This window comes from Diplotaxodon limnothrissa, linkage group LG4, assembly GCF_057381915.1.
Source record: "Diplotaxodon limnothrissa isolate DT_005_m linkage group LG4, D_limnothrissa_male_GT1.1, whole genome shotgun sequence".
NCBI classification, from domain to species: Eukaryota; Metazoa; Chordata; class Actinopteri; order Cichliformes; family Cichlidae; genus Diplotaxodon; species Diplotaxodon limnothrissa.
The window spans coordinates 19944364-19964806 of NC_140599.1; the positions used below are offsets into that span (position 1 = coordinate 19944364).

Genomic DNA, 20443 nt, shown 5'->3' on the forward strand with positions numbered 1-20443 from the left:
GACCAGATAGAGGCCAGTCCCATGGAAAATGTATAAAATGTGAGTGTTGCTGGTTGTTTTTGCTTCCCAGTTTCTTCCTCGTGGTGCAGCAGGATTTGGCTTAGTACCATTAACATGCAGAAGCCAAAATTTAGATGAACACCGCCCCCCAAATTGCTGGATTACCTGCAATCTAATAAAACTAAACCTTTCTCTGTGAACGGATATTTTGCACCAGCTCCACACTGCAAGCATTACCGTCACCTGGTCAGACGTGTTAGGCTGCTTTTGGGGGTAGAATGTTTGTAAAATGGAAATCCTTCCCCATGACTCGCATCTTGCAACACTAATAAAACAGGGAATCCAAGACGAGGATGAGATGGTAGGAGCCAGTGGGGGTGTTCCACCAGTCCAAGCCTCCCTGGAAGATGGACTGGAGCAGCTGAGACAACAAGCATGTGATGTGAGCGAGAAATAATAATCACCACAATTTGTTACCGTCAAGATCCCCAAGATAACAAAAGGAATCCCGGAAAGTGGATCGTGTAACTGTAAAAATAAGAGTCACAAAAAAACGGTCCACGAGAACAGAAGTCGGAGAGATTTAAAAGTAGTTATTATATAGGGCTTTTCTACTCTACAAGGAGCACTCGGAGCACTTCGTAAAGCATGCCTCATTTTTACATTTCAATCTGCTTTGATGAATAAATTGAAGAGCAACTTAGGGTTCAAATATCTTTCCCTAGGATACTTTATGGCATGCAATCCCCCAACCTCCCAATTGGTAGATAACCCGGGATACCTAACGAGCTATAGCCATCAACCTAAATGCCATTTCATTCGTCATCCACGTTATTAAGCGTGTTTATTACTACTATTTATTACCTCTATTGGAATAGAGGACATTAGCTTGAGAACTTTATTCTGAAAGGCACAGTCGGAAACGCATTGGATAAGTTGACGTTGCATTGGTGTGTTTTCTGTGAGCTCGGAACAGTGCCGCACCAGCTGGATGTGACAGAGTTGCATGTAGAGGGTCCAATCTGTGCTCACAGGCTGAAACAGTGACAGAGATCTTAGGTGGAGTGGAGTGTGCGCGTGCACGCGCTCGAGTCTCGTCGTGCAGCGAGCTAATAAAGCGTGCACGTGTCAGTGATCAATTAATCTGTCACGGTTACAGTGAACGAGGACAGAGACGGCGGGGACTGTGGCGGCTGTGGAGAGCTGTCACTTTCTCTGTGCGCGTAGAAGGATTATCATTACGCACGTTATGCGGAGCGCAGCTTCGGTGATGCGCTGAGTCGGGAGAGGTGCAGCGGGGAGCAGCGAGAGTCAGCCCGGACATTCAGCGGCATAATCAGCGCAGTAACTGGAAGAGGGGGGATCCGTGTTGTTATGGGCATCGCAGGATTCCGACCGGCCGTCTGTTTTATTTATTCCGGTGAACACTCCGACGTTGGTGCCGAATCAAAGTCAAATATGCGCACTGCTGAACAAAGGATTTAAAGGGAAAACGATAAAGAATCTCTTAAATATTTCAACCCTTAAACCCGGTTTGTCTCATCCTCTCTCTTGTTTTTGGACTTCCATTCATGCACATTCTGCCGCTGAGGAAAACAGACACGGGCTGAATAACCGGGTACCTCTGGTGTGGAACCAGGAGCAGGAGGAATCCTCTGGTCTTATCTCATAAGGGTCCATGTGGATGGAGAGAGAATACGCAAACCCAGCGAGCGGAGCTCATTACGAAATGTGACATTTTTATTGTGTTTCCCATCAAACCTGACAACTGTGCACCCGTCTTCATCCTCGAACATCTTTAATTTACGTCGTTCAAGGTACGTGCTGCTCACCATGTCGCCTACAGATACTGATTTTTTAAGGGGAAAGGGGGGGGGGGGGGGCAGGGGGAGTTATCCTTGTGGAAATGTGTACGCACGACATTTACTGAGGGCTGTTTGGCTGAATACCCTACAGGGAATCACTGTTTATTTGAATGCACCTGCGTCTGTACTGTATTAAGGCCGATTTTTTTTAAAGGGGGGTTTATCAGCTGAGAAGGAAGTTGCATCACTGACAGCCGTAGAAAAAAAGGCGATGCACCAAATGCAGGTGTGGGGAGCAGAGGGCAAACATGGGTTGAGCATTTTTGCAGAAATGTATATTCATGCACGATGCTCAGCTCATACTGTCTCGAGCTTAAGGCAAATTAGGTAAAAACTAAAGAAAATGACTGAAGCAGTTCGACTGGTGAGACATTTGAGGTTTTTTTCTCACGAGGATAGAAACGCTGCTCTCTTTTAGTGGCAGCGACTCCATTTTCATCCCACAACACACTGGGATATTTTGGGAGTGTCAATCACTCCGCCGTGCTTTAGTTCGGAGGTTAGATGTCATTCTTTTATTTTTGGAATCACACACACATTCCCCCCACCCCCAGGATAACAATGGCCTTACTTCTGGTCCCTCAAACAAACACACTCTTCTGGAAGCCCCCAGGGATCCTCCCATGTGGTCGTATTGTTAAGAGAGAGGGGGATGCTGAAAAAAGGAAAAGAAGAAAAGGGCATTCTCTGAATTTGTGTTTGCATTAAGCTGCTTCTTTGGCCAGCTAAAACACAGGGGTGTCCCTTTTAGTAGACTTGAACCTCTCATGCTGGCCTTGCAGACAGGACACAGTGCCCTGGATGTCTAACTTGACAAGAAATCACACTTAAATGACCTCTTGAGCCCAATTAGAAAAAGGATCTTTGCATGGAAACTGATGCCAGTTTATGGATTACCCTCCTTATTGATCAGTAGATAGATGATACGCGAGCTCTGAGCGCAGGATTGTGTACCGAGTAAGCTCACTGGCCTGTTTTGGAGTGCTTTGTTTTCTATCATTAATCAATATTCAGCAGGCTGAAGCTGTTTATTGTCAGACTGTGAATTCATGAGTTACTTAGCATCCTCTTGGGGAAAAATAAAGCTACAGTTTGTCCTCTGGGAGGACGCCATATGTGCCGTGTTCAGATGATTGTAAACGTGTATGTGTGTTTGTGTGTGTAGCTTCATGTACACATGAAGCAGCTGACTGTATAAAATGGGGTATTTTTGTCACTTACATGGGAACTCCTTGCTTCTCCTTTTATATGTGTATTTGTGATCATGCACCTCCCACCCTTTCCAACATACACACACACACACACACCCACACACGCTCCAGGCAAGAGCCTCGCTCCAATTCTTCCTCCGCATATCCGGCTGTTCCTTCTTCCTCTTGCCTCTCTGATCACTATCACGCTCTCTAACCAAATCTGATCTCCCTGGGCCCCTGTGACCACCCCCACCCTCCAACCCCAGCCTCCTTCATCTCCACCCCGGGTCCCATCAAGTTATCTATAATGGATGCAGCTCATTCGTGTCACACGGAAGCAGAACACGTGACACCAGATGTCCGTGGCTCTAGTTTCAGGGTACACTTTGGGGTTTGGCATGCCTTCACATCTGACCCGTCACCTCACGCTTGTTGTTATTGTCGGAGGGAGAGAGACAAGATAGTCAAGGGAGGGGAGTAAGGGTTGAGAATAAACACTGGCGCTCTTAATTGCCAAGTCAATTAGCATATGGTCTCGCTGCGAGTCCAGTCACATGGTAATGAGGCCTAATTAGGGTGGCCAGGGATGTCTGAAGAGTCTTGGGAGAATACTTACACTGTCAGATTCTTCAGTATGGCACCCAAGAGCTTGGTGTGGCAAATGTATCACGTCTTTTCAGGCTCTTCTTTCAGGTTTTTTTTTATTCCTAAACCTGTTTATATATGTTGTCTTTGAGGGTTTTTTTCCCCCTTAACTTTGCCTTTCCAACTTCTTCCCACTGTTTTAGCACCCACATGTACATCACAGTGCAATAACACATCACTTCCCTCATTTTTCTCTTTAAATTTCCATTGTTTTGTCTGTTGCTACCAGCTGGATTATGATCGAGCTCACAAATGTCACAAGACTGTTGACAAACACAGTCAGATCAGATGATGGAATTCACTTTTGGCTATTTTATGTGAAGTAGGAGGTTGGATGCTTTCCAGCAAATCCATTCCCTCGCATTTGTTTATGATAAACCTTCATCAAAAAAATGGCGTCATGAATGGGTAACAGTTGACCGGCTACGACAAAAATCTTGTCGGAATAATGAAGAAAGCGTGCTGTACTTGCAGGATCAAAGCTGCTGTAGATGTCTCCAATCCATGCACAGGAAACTCTAGGATGTCTGCTGCTGTGTCGCTGGGATCTCAGGTCTGTTTATTTCAGCAGCCTTGCAGGAAGTACAAAACTTGGAAGTATAGAAATATATATTCGTGCATGAGACTCAGCATATAAATTGGCCACATATTGGCGGTTTTCATCATTGAATGTCTGTGACTCTGATTAAATGCACTGGTAGAGAGGTTGTCTCTGGTCATCTTGTCAAAGTGTTCTCAAGAGAGAAAGAAGACTCGTCGCTATAGGAAATAAAACCAAGTCCAGCCAAGCCAAGTTTAATTTAAAACCCTCTCAGATCCTCTAAAACTGGTTGATGAAAACTGGAAGGAAGAAGATGTTCGAGCCAGCCCTCTCACTCAGAACGTCTTCATCTGTAGACCATGTACAGTCTTAATATACTTTTACACTACAGCACTAGGTCCTTAGAAAGAATAGAATAAAACTAACTCTTATATTAACTGGTTATAATGTACTTCATTTAATAACTGAAAAAGTTACAGGAATAAACACCTGTTATTCAAATGGTCAGTATTTTAAGTAATTTATAGATTTTTGTCAATGCACTATCCTGACTTTATTTGTTTTTTTGGTTTTTTTTTGCTTGTCAGCTAGTTATTATGTAGCAAAGATTTTTATATAAACAACATTATCATTATTTTTAAAAAAGGCCCTGAAAGGATCTAATTGCAACCTTCATAATATTCTATAAGGATGAATCAGTGGAGAGGGACAAACACGAGTTGCTCTTTCAGACCAGGCTTTCATTCCTGAAGCCACTGCAGGCCTGGGTTCATATTATATATATAACCCCAGCTAATAATGTAAACGTATGCAGTGTTATAAGAAAAGGTGGATAATGCTGGCGTCATTGAGCGGTGTCACCAGCAAGCAGATGGCAGGACAAGACGTGCAGTTGACCCGCTCACCTCAACAGCTGGATCCATGCGTTTCCAGATGTATACCTATGCATTTAAGCCCTCGTACAGACACAGATTCATCCCCATTCAGATTCAAATTCTCGGCATAAGACTCAAAAAATGACAATTACTGCGGGTTGTCAAATCGTAATAATCCTCCCAATTATCACAAGGGTAATTAGAAAGCATCTGCTCGTGAGCTACGTCTGATAATTGTTGGAGCTTGTAATTGTACAGGACAGCTTGTTTCTACCCCCCACCCCCATCCCCCTCCCACCCCCATCCCTGCCTATCCAGCCTGGGGCAGATCTGAATGACTGCAGTGCTGCACATTTGCACTCTCATGCTTGTATTCCTGTTGCGTTTTAACAGCAGCGCTGTAAGGAATTGCATGCTGCATTCTTTCCACAATCAGTGTTGTGTCACAATGTGTTGCCTTCTCACACACACACACACACACACACACACACACACACACACACACACACACACACACACACACCCATAGTAAATGCCACCAAGCTGGATGTTGCGTGAACATAATGCCAGTATGTTTATGCGAAAGCAACACATGTAACACTGCTAGATGGGAAATGAAGGGGACTAAGATGGACCTCTGGTTGCCAGCAGGCTTCTTGGCACTGAGGAAGATGAAGCCTGAGAAACAGCAGCCATGCAGCAGAACTGGCAGGAGCTGGATCCTTCCCTCAGTTACATAAGATACACAGTGAAAATAAAAGGAAAGGAAAGCAGGGGGGATGAGGAGGTGGAGTAGGAAGGCGCGAGGGGGCACAAGCAGAAAAGGGGAAATGATGCCAAAATGGAAGCAAGACGGTGCATTAGGGATTAGACACTGGGTAGCAAAAGAGGGGGACTAGTCGAGGTGTACGAGGCGCATCTTTCACAGCACGTCTTTTTTTTTTTTTTTTTTTTTTTACTATTTAATTTGTAAAAATGTGTATACACACACACACACACACACACACACACACACACACACACACACACACACGTAGGAAAATATTTAGTATACACATCCAGAAATGCATACACTATTATATATTGTACATATATTTATTAGTTTCAGGTTGGCCATTCTTGTATTTTGCTCGTTTGTGTTGTTGTGTTTGCACATCTCTGTTGCTTGTGGGGCTCGCACACAAGAATTTCACTCGCATGTGCTGTGCCAGTGTGCCTGCACATGTGATGTGACAATAAAAGTGATTTGATTTGATTTGACGTCTTCAAATACAGCAAGTCGAGGCCGCTCTGGCTGCTCTGGAGGAGCGGTGGCATTGAAAATCCAACAGAATAGAGGATTTTTTTTTAAATGGAGGGGAGGGCAGAGATGGCTGCGTGATGAGTGACAGAGAGAGAAACACGTCTAGAGAGCGAGGGGAGGGCGAGACGGCGGCTACATCCTCTGTGCTGCACAAACCAAAAGGCCAGACAGTTTCGCTTCTAAAACCACTCGTGTAAAGCTGAAGTAAAAAAGAGGTGTCTGTAGGTGTGCGGCATATTCTGCGTAGCATTTTGCACATACACGTCTCGCTGCTTGTGCATGTGTGCAGCCATTCTCTCTGCGCATCCTTCAGCTTTGCAGCTTACCGGTCTGCCAAGCCACTCAAAAAGCAGCCAGAGCAACCATCTGTGTGAGAGGGGGGTGACGAGATGGCGAGCGAGTCAAAAAGTCACGAGTGTGCAGGCCACAAGCTCCAGTCCCTCCGTGTCCTGTTGTGATGTGCACTTATCTCGAGTGCAAAGCGTTAATGTCCCAGTAATTACAACGTGACAAAGGATGTGTGGAAGAAAGACAAAAAGAAGGAGGAGGAGCAGGCTGCTTGGCTTTTTGAGGATGAGCGAGTGAGGTTTTAATTCCTTGGCTGCTCTCCCTTGTTCTTGTAGTTTAGTGACGGAGCATAAAAAGCGGGATGATGTTAGGAGGAAACATGAGTGTTTTTGTGCATTGAGGCGTGCATGATAATGTCAGGTGTTTTTGTATGCACAAAAAGATCCAGCTCTGGATTTTTATGTGTGTGTGTTTTGGTGAGTCATTCCTCTGTAAGCACTGATTGATGTTAATATAGACCAATAATAACCAGCGGCTAAGAGCTGCTGCAGCAAGGAAGGAAGGATGGGATGAGACAACAGGAAATAACAAGCAGGAAATGAGGGAGCAAAGAATTTTATTAATGAGGAGGCATGAAGAAGAATTTTGGAGAGTGTAAATCTCTGAAGGATACATGAAAGGGCTCGAAACACATGAATATGCACAACGCACATATATATATATGCACACATCTTTCACTGTTATGCCCTCAGGGGAGGGGGGGGGGGGGGGGTGAGAAATAAATAATGCTATTTCGCAAACTTGTAAACAACTGCTCTCTTAAAAAATCCATCTTAAATGTATATGAGGAAAGAAACATCAAAAGCTTGTAAATAAATGGATGGTCCAACTATGCAGGCAGGGCGAGAAGGAAGGTCTGGAGAAGAATTATAAAGCAGTACATATTGTGTTTTTCAGTTTCTTATAGAAGATTAATAATCCTTTTTTTTTTTTTTTTACATCTTTATGACCTTTTTTGTGGCAAAATAGGTTTGAACATGGGTGTTATTGGTCTTTTTTAAATGATGTGTAAGCAATCTTAGCTACAGTTTATAATATAATTCAAAGATGTAGAGAATCTGGAGAAATCTCTTTCTGCAAAGGACAAGACAGAAAACTAAAACAGTGGTGACCTTTAGGGCCTCAGCCTGTACTTCATTAAACTTAAACTGCAGTACTAAAAATCACTGCATGGGCAGTAAATATATTTTCTATGTGATGTAAAACTGTACCATTAGAAAAAAAGACCTTGACTAGTGGGTGCTGGTACAACTCACCAAGCAAACCGCATGCCATAGGGCTACTGCTCTTTTTCTCTCTGTCTCAGCTTTAGAGACAGAGTGTCTGTCTGTCCCCCCACCCCCATCAAGACCTTGATTAACCACTGGCTCCTCACTGAAGAGAGACCACTTGGTTTGTTATCAGCACACAGTTCAAAAGTCAGCATCCTTGATGGTATGGAGGTACATTAGTGCACATGTCACGGGTGACCTGCACACCTAAGAAGACACTGTTAAGACTAAGTGACATATGACGTCCACCCATCCATGTCCAAACACATTCTGCGTGTGTTAGAACAACACGGCTGCATAGGAGAAAAAAGAGCGCAGGCAGTTAGCCTGACCCATCCTACAGTCCAGATCTGTAATGCACTGAATTAATTTGGAGCAACACAAGAACTGTTAAGTCTCAGATGATTTATTTGTATTAATACAGCATTTAAATTATTTCAAATCTGCTTGTTTTTATTGAGATTTTAGAGCACGTCCAATGTTGCGCTCTAAGCTGTGACAAACATGTGAGCAGTCAATTTGAGCTTATCTACACATCCAGCCATTATGAAGCAACTTAATCATTAGTTTAGAGTCAACCTGCTATATTTAAATCTACTGTTGAGTGTCCTTTTGTCAAAGGAGAGTTAGAATGAGCTCTTGTTAGAAGCTAAAAGTAAATGGCACCGGTAAAGTGGCAGACAGACATCTGAACAATGAGCTGAAAGTCAATATAGAGCAGCAGAGAGCTGCAGGACTCCATGGGAATATGAGCGATGGTTTTTATTTAATGCAATGTTGTTAAAAAATATTGATTGTAGCTGGTTGCCTCTTTACTGTCATACCTTACAGGAAAGTCAAAATGTCACAAAGACAGTACAGCCCAAAGTGGGGCTACACTGCTACTTATTGACTAGACTTCCAAATGTCTTGAGTCTATTTCTCTCTTCTTCCAGTCTGCTCTATTTAATAACTGGTGTGTTTAAACCTAGTACTCTCCTCTATCGCCCCAACCATATGACTCATCCCAACTTACTTGATATAGAGAGACAGAGGACATGAAGCTGAAAATATCCAGTGTTCACTATGTGGTATGCAAACACTGTCTATTCGTGGACACAGCGAGACGTTCGTGGCGGACTCGCACTGTGACTAAAGTTCTCTGAAATAAACAATCCAACGTGCAGCTGTAAGCATGGAGAGGATAGAAAAGAGCAGTGTGCATGAGCCAGCCTGGAAAGAATGCCCGAAAGCTTAGTGACAGCAGCCTGGCAGGAAGATATGTTTGTGCGCGCGGTGTTGTGGCGCCTTTAAATACAGATCAACCTCCCATAAAACACACAGCTTTGTCAGGTGAAACGACAGCGCTGATCATCCCAGCAAAGCCCACAATGAAATGAAAGCTTGTGTATTTTTATGTGTGTTTGTGTGGCTGACAACTGTGATGAATAAAGGAAAAGGGAGACTGAGACGGCATTGATTTTGCAGAGTGCTTATGTGGGTTTTTTTGTTTTTTGTTTTTCCCCTCACTGGGACACTTTTCTCAAAAGTACACAAATGTTTGTACTTGTGCTCGAGGTTCTGTTGCTGTTGTCTACAATAGATTGTCGCTAGGTGCCCTTAGATGCCTGATAGTGAGCCAAACTGAGTGTACAGTAGTTCCTTTCTCTGTTTCTCTTGTTTTTTTTCATAAAAATATGCATGATGCTGCAGCTCCCCTGTCTGCACTCCAAAGGCTAGTGTGCTGGATAAGACTAGACAAATCACACCCCAAAAACTCTGTTGTTGTGTAGGTAGGTTGTGTAGGGCTCTTTTGTATTTTTCATTGCATGGGAGGGTTGCTGTTTTTATTTGAAGCCATTTACCTCAGAAATGAACCCTTTAAAAAACTTCTAAAAGGTTCAAAAAAGGTCTGGCTAAAGGCTATTATTGGTGAAACAGGACGTGTGTGTGTTAGAAAGGCTTCAGTCATTCACCCTGCACGAACTACTGTCTTTTGTTCCCTCTCTAAAACACAGCAGTGGCCGATTGTCTTTATTGTCACACAAAGGAATGATTGCTGTGGGAGTGACTGCTCAGCTCTACAGCTTTGCAAATGTTATTGACCAGAATGACTTACTGACTTTCTCTCCCCTACTTTTCTCCACTCTCCCTCATTGCCCCTTACCTCTGCATCATCTCGCTATCTGTCTTCTCTCAGAGATGGCGTTCCCACCAGTTCTCCTCCTGCTGCTGCTGACTGTTGCTCACTGTGCCAACAGCGAGCCAGAGCCGCTCCCTAGAGGCTGTGGCTGGGGCCTTGTGCGTCCGTACACCCTCCTCTGTGACCTGGACTCCATATGGGGGGTGGCCGTTGAATCTGTGGCTGCCGGTGGGGTGCTGGCTGCCATCTTGCTCGCCCTAGTCCTGCTGTGCCGTTTACGCCACATCAGTGAGGGCGAGAAGCGCAGCGGCGTGGGACCTATCCTCCTTCTGCTTCTCGGTATCCTTGGCTTGTTCGGCCTGAGCTTTGCTTACCTGATTGAGCGGGATGAGTCACTGTGTCTTCTTCGCAGGGCCCTATGGGGTCTCCTTTTTGCTGTTTGCTTCTCCTGCTTGCTGGTTCAGGGCGTCCGCCTGCGCAGGCTTGGCAGGGAGCGTCGCAGCCCTGGTGGCTGTGCCTTAACCGGCCTGGCACTGGGTTTGAGTGCCGTACAGGGCATCATTGCTGCAGAGTGGCTGCTTCTGACCGTGCTGAGGGAAGGAAAAGCTGCCTGTCAGTATCTTCCTCTGGACTTCGCACTGGCATGCAGCTACGTGCTAGCCCTCCTACTAGCTGCGCTGACCGCAGCCTCCCTGGCCCTGTGTGGCAAGACACGTCAGTGGCGCTGCAGTGCCATCTGGCTGCTGGTCACCTGCCTGATGTCACTGCTGCTGTGGGTGGCCTGGGTGGGCTTCTATCTGTATGGAAACAACTGGCTCGGCAGGTCCCCAGAGTGGGATGACCCAGCGCTGGCTATTGCTTTGGTTGCTCAGGGCTGGCTGCTGCTGATCTTCCATGCCATTCCCGAATCTCACGTCTGCCTGAGACCCCCACCCCAACCCACTGCCCCGGATTATTTCGACACATCCCAGAACTCAACGCGGATGAGGGAGACGAGCTTCGACGATGACACCCCTCTATCTCACAGGCAGTTTGTGGAGAACCAGGGCTATGGATATAATGACGAGAACACTGCAGGTACAGCACAATCTGATACTTTTGAGCAAACAGGCGTAATTTAGCTTTGTAGGAGGAATGTAGGCCAAAGTGACTAATGCAACTCTTGGACACATTTGTATGCTTGGCTAGTAATAACTGCAGGAGGACATTTCTGCAAGTGTTTCTTTGGTTCCTCCAGACAGTAAGCCGAGTGGTGAGTCAGGGTGAGTAATCTCTGTCCGTCTCTTCCACGCCAGGCTTGAGGAGCGGTGGCGGTGCCGGGCAGCACAGCAGCAACACCGGTGCCAGGCCAAGCGCTCCTTTCCGCAGCAACGTCTACCAGCCCACCGAGATGACCATGATCCTGAACGGGGGAGCGGTGAGTACATCCTCCCAGTCACAGGTACACGCCGCTTACACGCCGCTCTCTCATTCGACCACGCCGACAAGACTGCATGCACATTTGTGCGTTCTGGACCATACGTCATTGCACAAGAATGAGGGAGAGGTGTGAGAGTGTGTGCGTGCGTACTCAGTTTGTGTTTGGAAACTCTCAAGCGACTGTGTTTGTTCCACGTGCATGGACGGATTTGTCACAAATGGTCACTCATCTGACATTGATCTGTGTAAGGGTGATTGTGAGGAAGCTTCTGCTTCTTATTCTGCTGTCTGTGTAAAAATATAATACCAATTGTCCCCTTAATGATGCCACCGTCAGGTGACCCAGCAAGATTCATTGTGCAGGATGAATGGTCACCATGGCTGGTGCAGGTAAACTGCTTTCCAGCCACTGTGCTATGAATTAAGCAAACCCAACAACACCTAGCATATTACAGGAGTCTAAAAAGCTGAAACGACACTCTGCTGACAGAGATAATTTGTAGTCACTATTCCTAGAAATTGCAGCTGGGCGTGCTGATCGAGCTGACAAAGGGAACGGAGAGGCGTCTCCTTAAGCTGCTTTGCATAAAATATCACTAGTCTGCATGAACGGTGTTGTTGTGCACCCCCATTAAAGGCAGGCAGCGTTTATTTGTACAGCCGGCTCAGGGCGCTCTGAAGGAACCGATTTGCAGAAAGCATGAAATAAAGAACCTTTAACAGCAGTTTTAAAGGATACTAAAACAAATACGAGCACAAAGAATTAAATAGAAAACTGCAGGATTGTATTGCAAGGTTGATAATGGTCTAAGTACAGTTTGACATTTTAGGAGACTGGCACATTCCCCATCTTACAGCAAGTAAAACAGGAAAATCAATACCCCTCCATTCTTTACAGTAAATATCAATCATCTGCCAGGCTGAAAGTGGAAACATGGAAACATTTAGCCTTTTTTAATACATTAAATCAGTCTTTGTACTAAATTAATAAGCTCCTGCTTAAACCCACATATTTACACTTAACATAAGTGTAACTTTAGCTAAAGTGCAAGCTAAGTTGCATTGGCTAAATGTGAAGGTGGCCTGTGCTGGAGGTAAAGCTTTATTTCTAATTCTCTCTGTGTGATGAGTCATGTTCGCCCATTTGTCACTGCAGCACTATTTTTGTATAAAGCCTCACTTTCAGATCCACTCCACTTTCTGTTAAGTTACTCCAATGATAAAAACACAGCACTTTCCAAAACCCTTTATTCCTAAATAAGAGTTTTATTGTGAACCATCTGAAGGAGTAGGCAACCATATGTGACGACATCTGGCTGGTATTAATGGATGACAAACCGAAATGGATCAGAATCAACAAATTAAACACGACAAAAAGCAACAATATGATTGTACCGTTGGATTTTTTTTTTTTTTTTAATTGGAATGCACATTTTATGACAGGCACTTTGTTTTTTTCCCGGAGGCTGGTCATTATTGGAGACCAGGCTATTAACTGACCACAGTGCATTTGGGGAAATATAATAGCTGCTATAATTGGATTCGTGTGGCTTTAAAATTTAATAGCAATACAATAATATGAGCCATTATTTTCCATCAATAAAAACATTATACTTTTTGACGGATAAATATTGCATTTGTTCCCTTACGGCAGAGAGCAGTATCATTTACTGCAGTATCTTTGTTAACACTTTCCACAATGACGTCCCCTGTTTCCTTAATGACTAGTTCTGACACCTCAGGATAGATCACTAAAGATGTGGTTTCACAACCATTAGAACAGTTTCTGGGGGGGTTTAAGGGTAGCTGCACAAGCTAACTTCTTCTGATGCGCACCTACTCATTTTGTTCTACAAGCAGGCCTGAAAGATGTTCATAAAAGAGCTTCAAAGGTTACTCCTAGTAGGTTTTCAAAGGGTGAAGAGTTAAATAGCATTTTTATAGGGAATATTAATTATGCATTTACAAGAAAAAGAAATGCAGTTTTTAGCTTTTCTGGAGCCCTGAATACAGCCTGCAGGTTTTCCACTCAGGTTTCAGGGTACAGCTAGTCTCTGGCTACGTCCACACTAATGCGTTTTCGTTTGAAAATGCATAGTTTTCTCTCCGTTTTGGCCTCCCGTCCACACTGAGATGGCGTTTTCCCCAAGGAAAAACGCAGCGTTTTCCCCAAGGAAAAACGCAGCGTTTTCCCCAAGGAAAAACGCAGCATTTTCAAAACCCTCTCAAAAATGCATACATTTCAAAATGGAGCTGTCCTGTTGCAGTGTGGACACTCAAAAACGATGAGCGGAGTGCATTATACAGCAGTTGTTTTGTTTGCTCTCAATTTTGACAGCCCTAAAACAGATTAATATCGGTCTGTACATGCTCCAAATAGCTTTTCTTCAAATTCTTTAATTCTCACTCGCTTGGCAACTTTGTACTTTTGTGTTACTCGCAGCAACAACTCCACCTCATTGTTAGTCCATTTAAAAAACTCGGTGCTTTTCCTCGACATTTTGCCGCGACGTTTCAACGAGCCCGAAAGTAAATAAACGGCAGACAGAAACGAGGCAGGCCGAATCTTCTTGCGTTTCATGCATGTGCAGTACTGGAACGTTAGAGTTTTCTGCCGTTTCAATGTGGACGCACAACTCTGTGAAAACGACTGAAAACGCTAGTGTGGACGCGGAGCGTTTTCAGACGAAAACGCCGTTTTCAAATCTATCCGGGCTAGTGTGGACGTAGTCTCTGTGTCACCTGAGAGGTCAATAACAGGGCAAAAAAGCCAAAGTAGCTTCAATTCTGTGAATGGCATAAGATATTTGCAATTTACCTGGATTGTGGCAGCTCGATAGCCTGAAGAGAGAATTCATATAGACTGGTTTTAGTGTGTAAATACATCTGCAATGGCAAAAACATAGGCATTTTGTTTTAAAACACAGAGAGGTGTCCACATAAAGTGTGAATGGAACGTATGCAGACCCTGTAACCATGTGAATTAACATGCATGTCTAAAAATGAGATGCTTTCTCGACTGCTGACGGTTAACAAACGTAACTTTTTCACCTACAGGTGCCCTCTGCCCCTCCTACCTACACGGGGAGGCAGCTGTGGTGAGCGAGAGGTTTGGAAAGAGGCTGTGTGATTTAAAAAGGAAAAAAAAAGGACGAGATGAAGAGGGTGAGGAGGGAGAATGAGGGGGGTCCAGGACGAAGGGCCCACCTCCCTGTCTGGCTGGACTGGACTAAAAGCACGGATGCCTACATCGACCTTTCACTCTGTGTACAGACTTTAACACTGACTGTGTGCCAATCAACTACTGTTTGAGTGTGTGTGAGATTCAGAGAGAGCAGGATATGGAGGACAGAGCTGAAGGTTTTCTAGAAGAGTGGAAATATGAAAGAAAGTAGCAAAAAAAGAAAAGAAAAAGACTGATCTGAAAATGCCGACATGCAGTATTCCTTTTTAGGTATCATTATCTCCTGTGACACTACAACATTGTAGGCATCCCTGAAAACTGTGAAATAGATTGCTTTTTCCTGCTCACTCTCTCTTTCTGTCAGGCAGGATGTCTTTTCTGCAGCTCCACACAATGAAGGCGTTCGAGTGGAAACATTTGGCTCTGTCCTCCATCCCTCCACACCGTAGGTGTAGACAGAGCACATGGGCAAACTGTACAAGTTGAGCAGAGCCCTCCTAAAATAACCCTGCCTCTGTAGGTGTGAATGTACAGCATATAAGAGGAAAGTGTGTGTGTGTATGTGTGTGGTCCCTATAACACTCCAGCAAACCTTTCCTCTCCAGACTGTTACCCCCCACCCGACAACTCTCAACACCCCAGACCTGTCTCCTCCCTCTCTCTCACCTCTGTTAGGGTTAGGGTTGCGATCAGAACCATCTGTGAATAAAACACATAACTCTTCTCACCTTCCGCCATCCTCCCACCTGCATGGACACTTTGCAAACACAAACTCTGAAGCCTGAACTGTGACTGGAAAGGAAGTTTCCCCAATGACCACAGCTGCACCTGAACAGCGCTGCCCACAAACCGCTTTTAGATGTACGATAAAGCAGAGCGGATTATGATTGGACAAAGGGAACGTCAGTCATGACCGGGCGAGGGGGGGGGAGAGGCGCCGCTTAATGAATCGAGGTCAGACAGCTGTACGCACCCACATCTCCAGAGCCACTGGCGTTTTGAAGCAGCCAGGAGAAACTGTCACTTTATATCAGCAAGAAACGGAGCGAGGAAATGAAATGGTCTCCCGTTCTCGGTTCCTGTATTTGTGTTTGTGTGTGCGTACGTGAGTGTTGTGATTTCACGAGTGTCGACAGGGGAGAAAAAAAAAAATCTAAGTCCAGGTACATTTCTGGTGCTAAATATTCCTCGACCCTCCAGTGAGGCACGGAACTACAAAAACAACACTTATATTGATACAGTAGTCAAGCTGTGAGTGACAAGACTATATTTAGAGCTGTGGCTGGTGTTTGGAGATATCCTAGAGCCTCAGAAAGATCAGATTAACAGTGCAAGGTAGAAAGAGGGGGATCAAATGGAAAAGGAGGAGGAGGAGGGTGGCGGTGAGTAGGAATGAGATAGCACGAGACGGCCCCAAAGGGAAGTCTGTGTGACAGTGAAATCTCTGAGACTTCCTTCACTCAGCCTCCAATCTGTATGAGAAAATGGCTCCCACGTCTGTACGTTTGTATCCATGTTCCTCTTCTCTATGTCGTTGTCTTCATTTCTGTTTTCTTTTTTTCTGGTGGAGCGTCTCTTCCTCCTCCTCCTCCTTCCTCTCCTCCTCCAGACTCTTTCTGTGGACAGCTATAGCTCAAGTCTCTGTGCCAAGAAGGACTCTTGTTTCACTGGAGTCTCTGTTTCACGCCCTTTCCCTTCATCATGGCACCAGCTCTCTCTTTCACCCGAGGAGCTGTGTACATAGTAGTGCTGTAAAGCTTTGCTTGCTTGTTTACCTTTTTTTCCCTTTTTTTTAAACTGTAGGCTGAGTTTAGATATCAGTGATTCATTGGAGAACTGACTGACCACTGCAAACTGATTTTATCTTCTTTTTTTAACTGGTTTGCTTTGTGTTTATACATTTGCCTGTTTGTTACATTATGCTTGTATTTTTTAAACTATAGCATTTTGGAAATGTTTCGCCAACACTAGATGTGCTTTTATTTTATTTTATTTCATTTTGAATTTTTTTGTTTGTTTGTTTGATTAAGGAAAAAATGTGAGTTGTCAATTATCAGGATTTATGTTGGTTGTACCTCCCACACTTTGCTGTTACGGGGATGCAAACGTGATTATGTTCAAATTTTCAAAAAGACAACAATGCCTATTGATAATTTTGCCACTTCATGCAGTAAATCATGACTTAGTCTGTGATATATTAGGGATAGCTATAAAAAAAAAAAAGAAAATGCAAAGCAGGCAGGGCTCAAGCCCACCAATAGTCAGTGCGCTGGCCCCTGATCTTACTAAGAAAAGACAAGGGGTCAATCCTTGACTACTGCTGTATGTTTATGTCTTACACACTGGCTATTCTAAAATAGGACTGCTACTTGCAGGCCAGCTTCATGCCCAAAGACAGCTTGTCCTGTTATACCAGGCTCTGTTTGGGCAGGCCTGGTCTGAAACAGGCTACAAGCCTCATATCCATGCAAGAAGAACTGTCCTCAGGGTTTTAGATGGTCAGCAGCAAAGAAACAAAGCTCCTGAGTATCAGCACTCAGAGCTGAGGGGGAGGGAGGTTTCAATTCTTGTGATGTTTTCACTCTATGTGGAGTACATAAAAAAAAAAAGAATAACATGATGTGACTTTGTAGACTTTGCACTCGTCAACTACCTATCTGTGCATGCTTATCACCATTTCTACATATATGACCTTTCTCAGACCTACTTTTGAATACTAACTATTTATGTAAAAGGTCATGTGGCAACAATCATACTTTCAGTGTATATCAGATGACACACTTAATGTCTGTGCGAGCTGGTTCTTGAGAAACAAAGGGAAATGGTCCAAAGCAGTATGATTCCCCAAAAGGAACAAAATGCCATCATCACTGGACCTAATAATAACTTCCTCTGTTAGTTTAAAGAGTTGAGGGTAAAAAAAAAAGTACAAAAAAAGGAGAATCGTCCGACTGATATTGTCTATGTTTAAAATCAAATAGACTGTGGTGAGATTTTGCACACAACTTCTATGTTAAGTTTGTCGTCCCTGGGTAGCCCATTTGAAAACCCTTACTCCCTGGGGTTGACATGTCCTTGCCTGTACTCTCCTGATTTGTCTTGCCTTCAGACTGCTCCAGTGGGGCAGCTGACAGGGGTAATATTGGTTTTCACAGCTATGACTGTGCAGTGACGCAGCATGCCTATGTATAGAACTTGATTCCCCTGGTTAGAAAAAGACAAAAAAAAAACCCCAACAGTTAACTCTCTTGTTTCTGTAACCAATTCAGGACAAAAAAAGTTAAATAAAGGTGTCATATTTGTAGTTAACTTTTAATTGGATGTTGTGTTTTTTTCCTGATGACACATGGTAACAATAACAGCCAGGTATTATGGAAGAATAAAAAACTGCATGTGCTTTTCCCATTTTTGTCAAACCTTCGCAACGTTTCTGTCCATACAGATAAACCATTGAGTCATTGAATGTTTTTGCTTCTCATTCTGTAACCTAAAGCAGTTGGTTAGCCTAGCTTAGCTTAGCACAAACATGCGCAAAAAGGATGAAACCATTAGCCTGAACAAAAACGTATTCATGTGAAGTAATTTAATGAGATGCAACATGTTCAATTGTAAGCTTTAAGCATGTTTTTTGTTACCTTTGAACATGGACAGGCTAGCATAAAGAATTAGCATAGTCTTTATGCTAATTAGGCTAATAGGCATACAGATTCCATCTTTAACAGATAAACTACCCAATCAGACTCTTGACAAAAAATGTTCACTAATATCTGTAGCAAATTCTTGAATCACCCCTTGAATTCTTTACATTTTGCTTCCAGGAAGCTACTTTCTTGTAATATTTTAAAATTGTCTTGAGCAATAATTCTCCAAGTTCTTCTTTGGACACTGGTTGCTTTTTCACTCATTTAGTCCAGTCCTTGTACCTAACCATTTTCAGAGGAATTTTTTTGTTGTTGTTTGTTTTTGTTTGTTAAGCTACTTAACTCAACCTACAAGTAATTAAGCATTACAAAAGGCACCTAACTCAAAGGATGAACCAGAGGTTTGTCTATACATAACAGACAACTTCACAAAGAATTCTTTTACAATTTCTTTAGGCATCTTTAGGCACTTTGTTACTATTGCAAAAACACATAATTAGTTTAAATTTCTTTACTTGAATCTAGAAAAAAATTGCAAAGACAACACAGTTTGACTGGCATAAAATATTATTTCTCAACCAACAAGATGACTTACAAAGAGCTGTTAGCTGAACATTTGGCATATCCCAGTAGTTTGCAGTGTGTCCTCAAAAAAATGAGAAAACTGGAGTGGATAGGAAAAAATCCAGCAAATACCTCCCATGTGAGCAATGCATCTGACCCTTGATCCATCTACCATTCACCAAAGCCTCATCAGAAAAATAAAGTTCCATCAGATTTTGAGCTACAATGCAATGCTATGTGGAAAGCATCTGATTGGCAGCAGCTACATTTTTTAGCATGACAATGATCCCAAACACAATGCCAGTGCAGTAAAACCATACAAATAGAAAAGCATTGTGGAACACAGTCCGTCATGGATTAGCCTCTCCAGAACAACTTTGTTGAAGCAGTGTGGGGTCATCTTCACATCTTCAATGTGTTGAAAAATAAAGGGGGTTTTATAAAACACTGACTTTCATGCTCACCCCTATCCTGCACAGATTTCAATAAAATCATATAATCTACTTCCCATTTTCCCAGCAAAATATAAAGAAATGAGGGATGGCTCAAGTCTTTTGCACAGTATTGCATTTTCATAAATGCCTACTTTGTCCTTTGATGATAAAGATGGAAATATGAGTCTGTAGTTTAACTTTGGGCTACATGTTCTGGGTATTTGTCTGTCTGACATAGGCTTCTTTAATACATTCAGTGCATTCATAAGATCTTTTTGTTTTTACATTTTAAATGTGTAAACAAAGTTTTAACTAACACATCAGCCTGGAATCACAACCCAGAACCAGTTGTTATTTGTCTATGCTCTGACAGCTTGATGCCGACACTACCTTCTGCTGCTGTGTGATCGGGTTTCAGTTGGGTACAGTTCTGCCAGACTTCATGGAGCTGGCTCCTCTATCAGATGTCCCCAGAATTAAATGGGCCGTTTTATCTCCTCACCCAGTGGCAGCTGTCTTCCAGGCATCCACATACCTGCAAAGGGAGATACATGACCCTCCCCATGACTCACTCTGAGGTGGTATGCTTCACTTGGTCAAGAAGCAGTTCATCATGAAACAGAAGATCAACCATCAGTACCCTCTCAGGTACGCTGGGTTTGTGGCGAGATGGAAAAATGCCAGGAGTGCACTTTATTCTTTCACTTTAATTGACACCCATAGTCAAGAGAAAACAGCTATAACCCGGACAGTCTTACAGGAAGAAGAACTGTAGAGTCACTTGAGCAGCAGTCTTTTAATTTTTGCAAATCAAATTTCATGATTTCTGAGGCTGATTCAAGATAAATATTTGAATGCCAACAGCTAGTAAAAACAAACAGCTGAAGGTGGCAGACTCAATGGGGATGATGCAAAATGTGCGCCTATTCGACACATTAGGCAGAAGACCAAAACAGCAGTAGGAAAATACTCCTACTAAGTAAGAATAAACAAAAGTTAAATACACCTCATACATCTATTTTTATGGCGTTATTTCAT

The 20443-nt window shown here is 43.5% G+C and overlaps 1 protein-coding gene across 3 annotated transcripts; it reads left to right on the top strand.

Moving 5' to 3' along the window:
* The first annotated feature begins 988 nt into the window (after window positions 1-988).
* Window positions 989-18055, top strand: gprc5ba (G protein-coupled receptor, class C, group 5, member Ba). Of its 3 annotated transcripts, none has more exons than XM_085351604.1 (4): window positions 989-1817; window positions 10221-11240; window positions 11459-11580; window positions 14640-18055. In XM_085351604.1, the coding sequence occupies exons 2-4, from the start codon at window positions 10223-10225 to the stop codon at window positions 14682-14684; spliced, it is 1185 nt and encodes a 394-aa protein (XP_085207730.1). In that variant the 5' UTR covers window positions 989-1817; window positions 10221-10222; the 3' UTR covers window positions 14685-18055. The 3 variants fall into 3 exon arrangements, with proteins under 3 accessions (XP_085207730.1, XP_085207729.1, XP_085207728.1); XM_085351603.1 differs by lacking the exon at window positions 14640-18055 and adding an exon at window positions 4178-4256 and having other exon boundaries at window positions 11459-12525; XM_085351602.1 differs by lacking the exon at window positions 14640-18055 and having other exon boundaries at window positions 11459-12525.
* Window positions 18056-20443: the final 2388 nt, after the last annotated feature.

Coding starts and splice junctions, on each gene's coding strand:
- gprc5ba (XM_085351603.1), top strand. CDS start 10,223: ATGGCGTTCCCACCAGTTCTCCTCCTGCTGCTGCTGACTGTTGCTCAC. Junction 11,241..11,458: donor TAATGACGAGAACACTGCAG/GTACAGCACAAT, acceptor CTTCCACGCCAG/GCTTGAGGAGCGGTGGCGGT.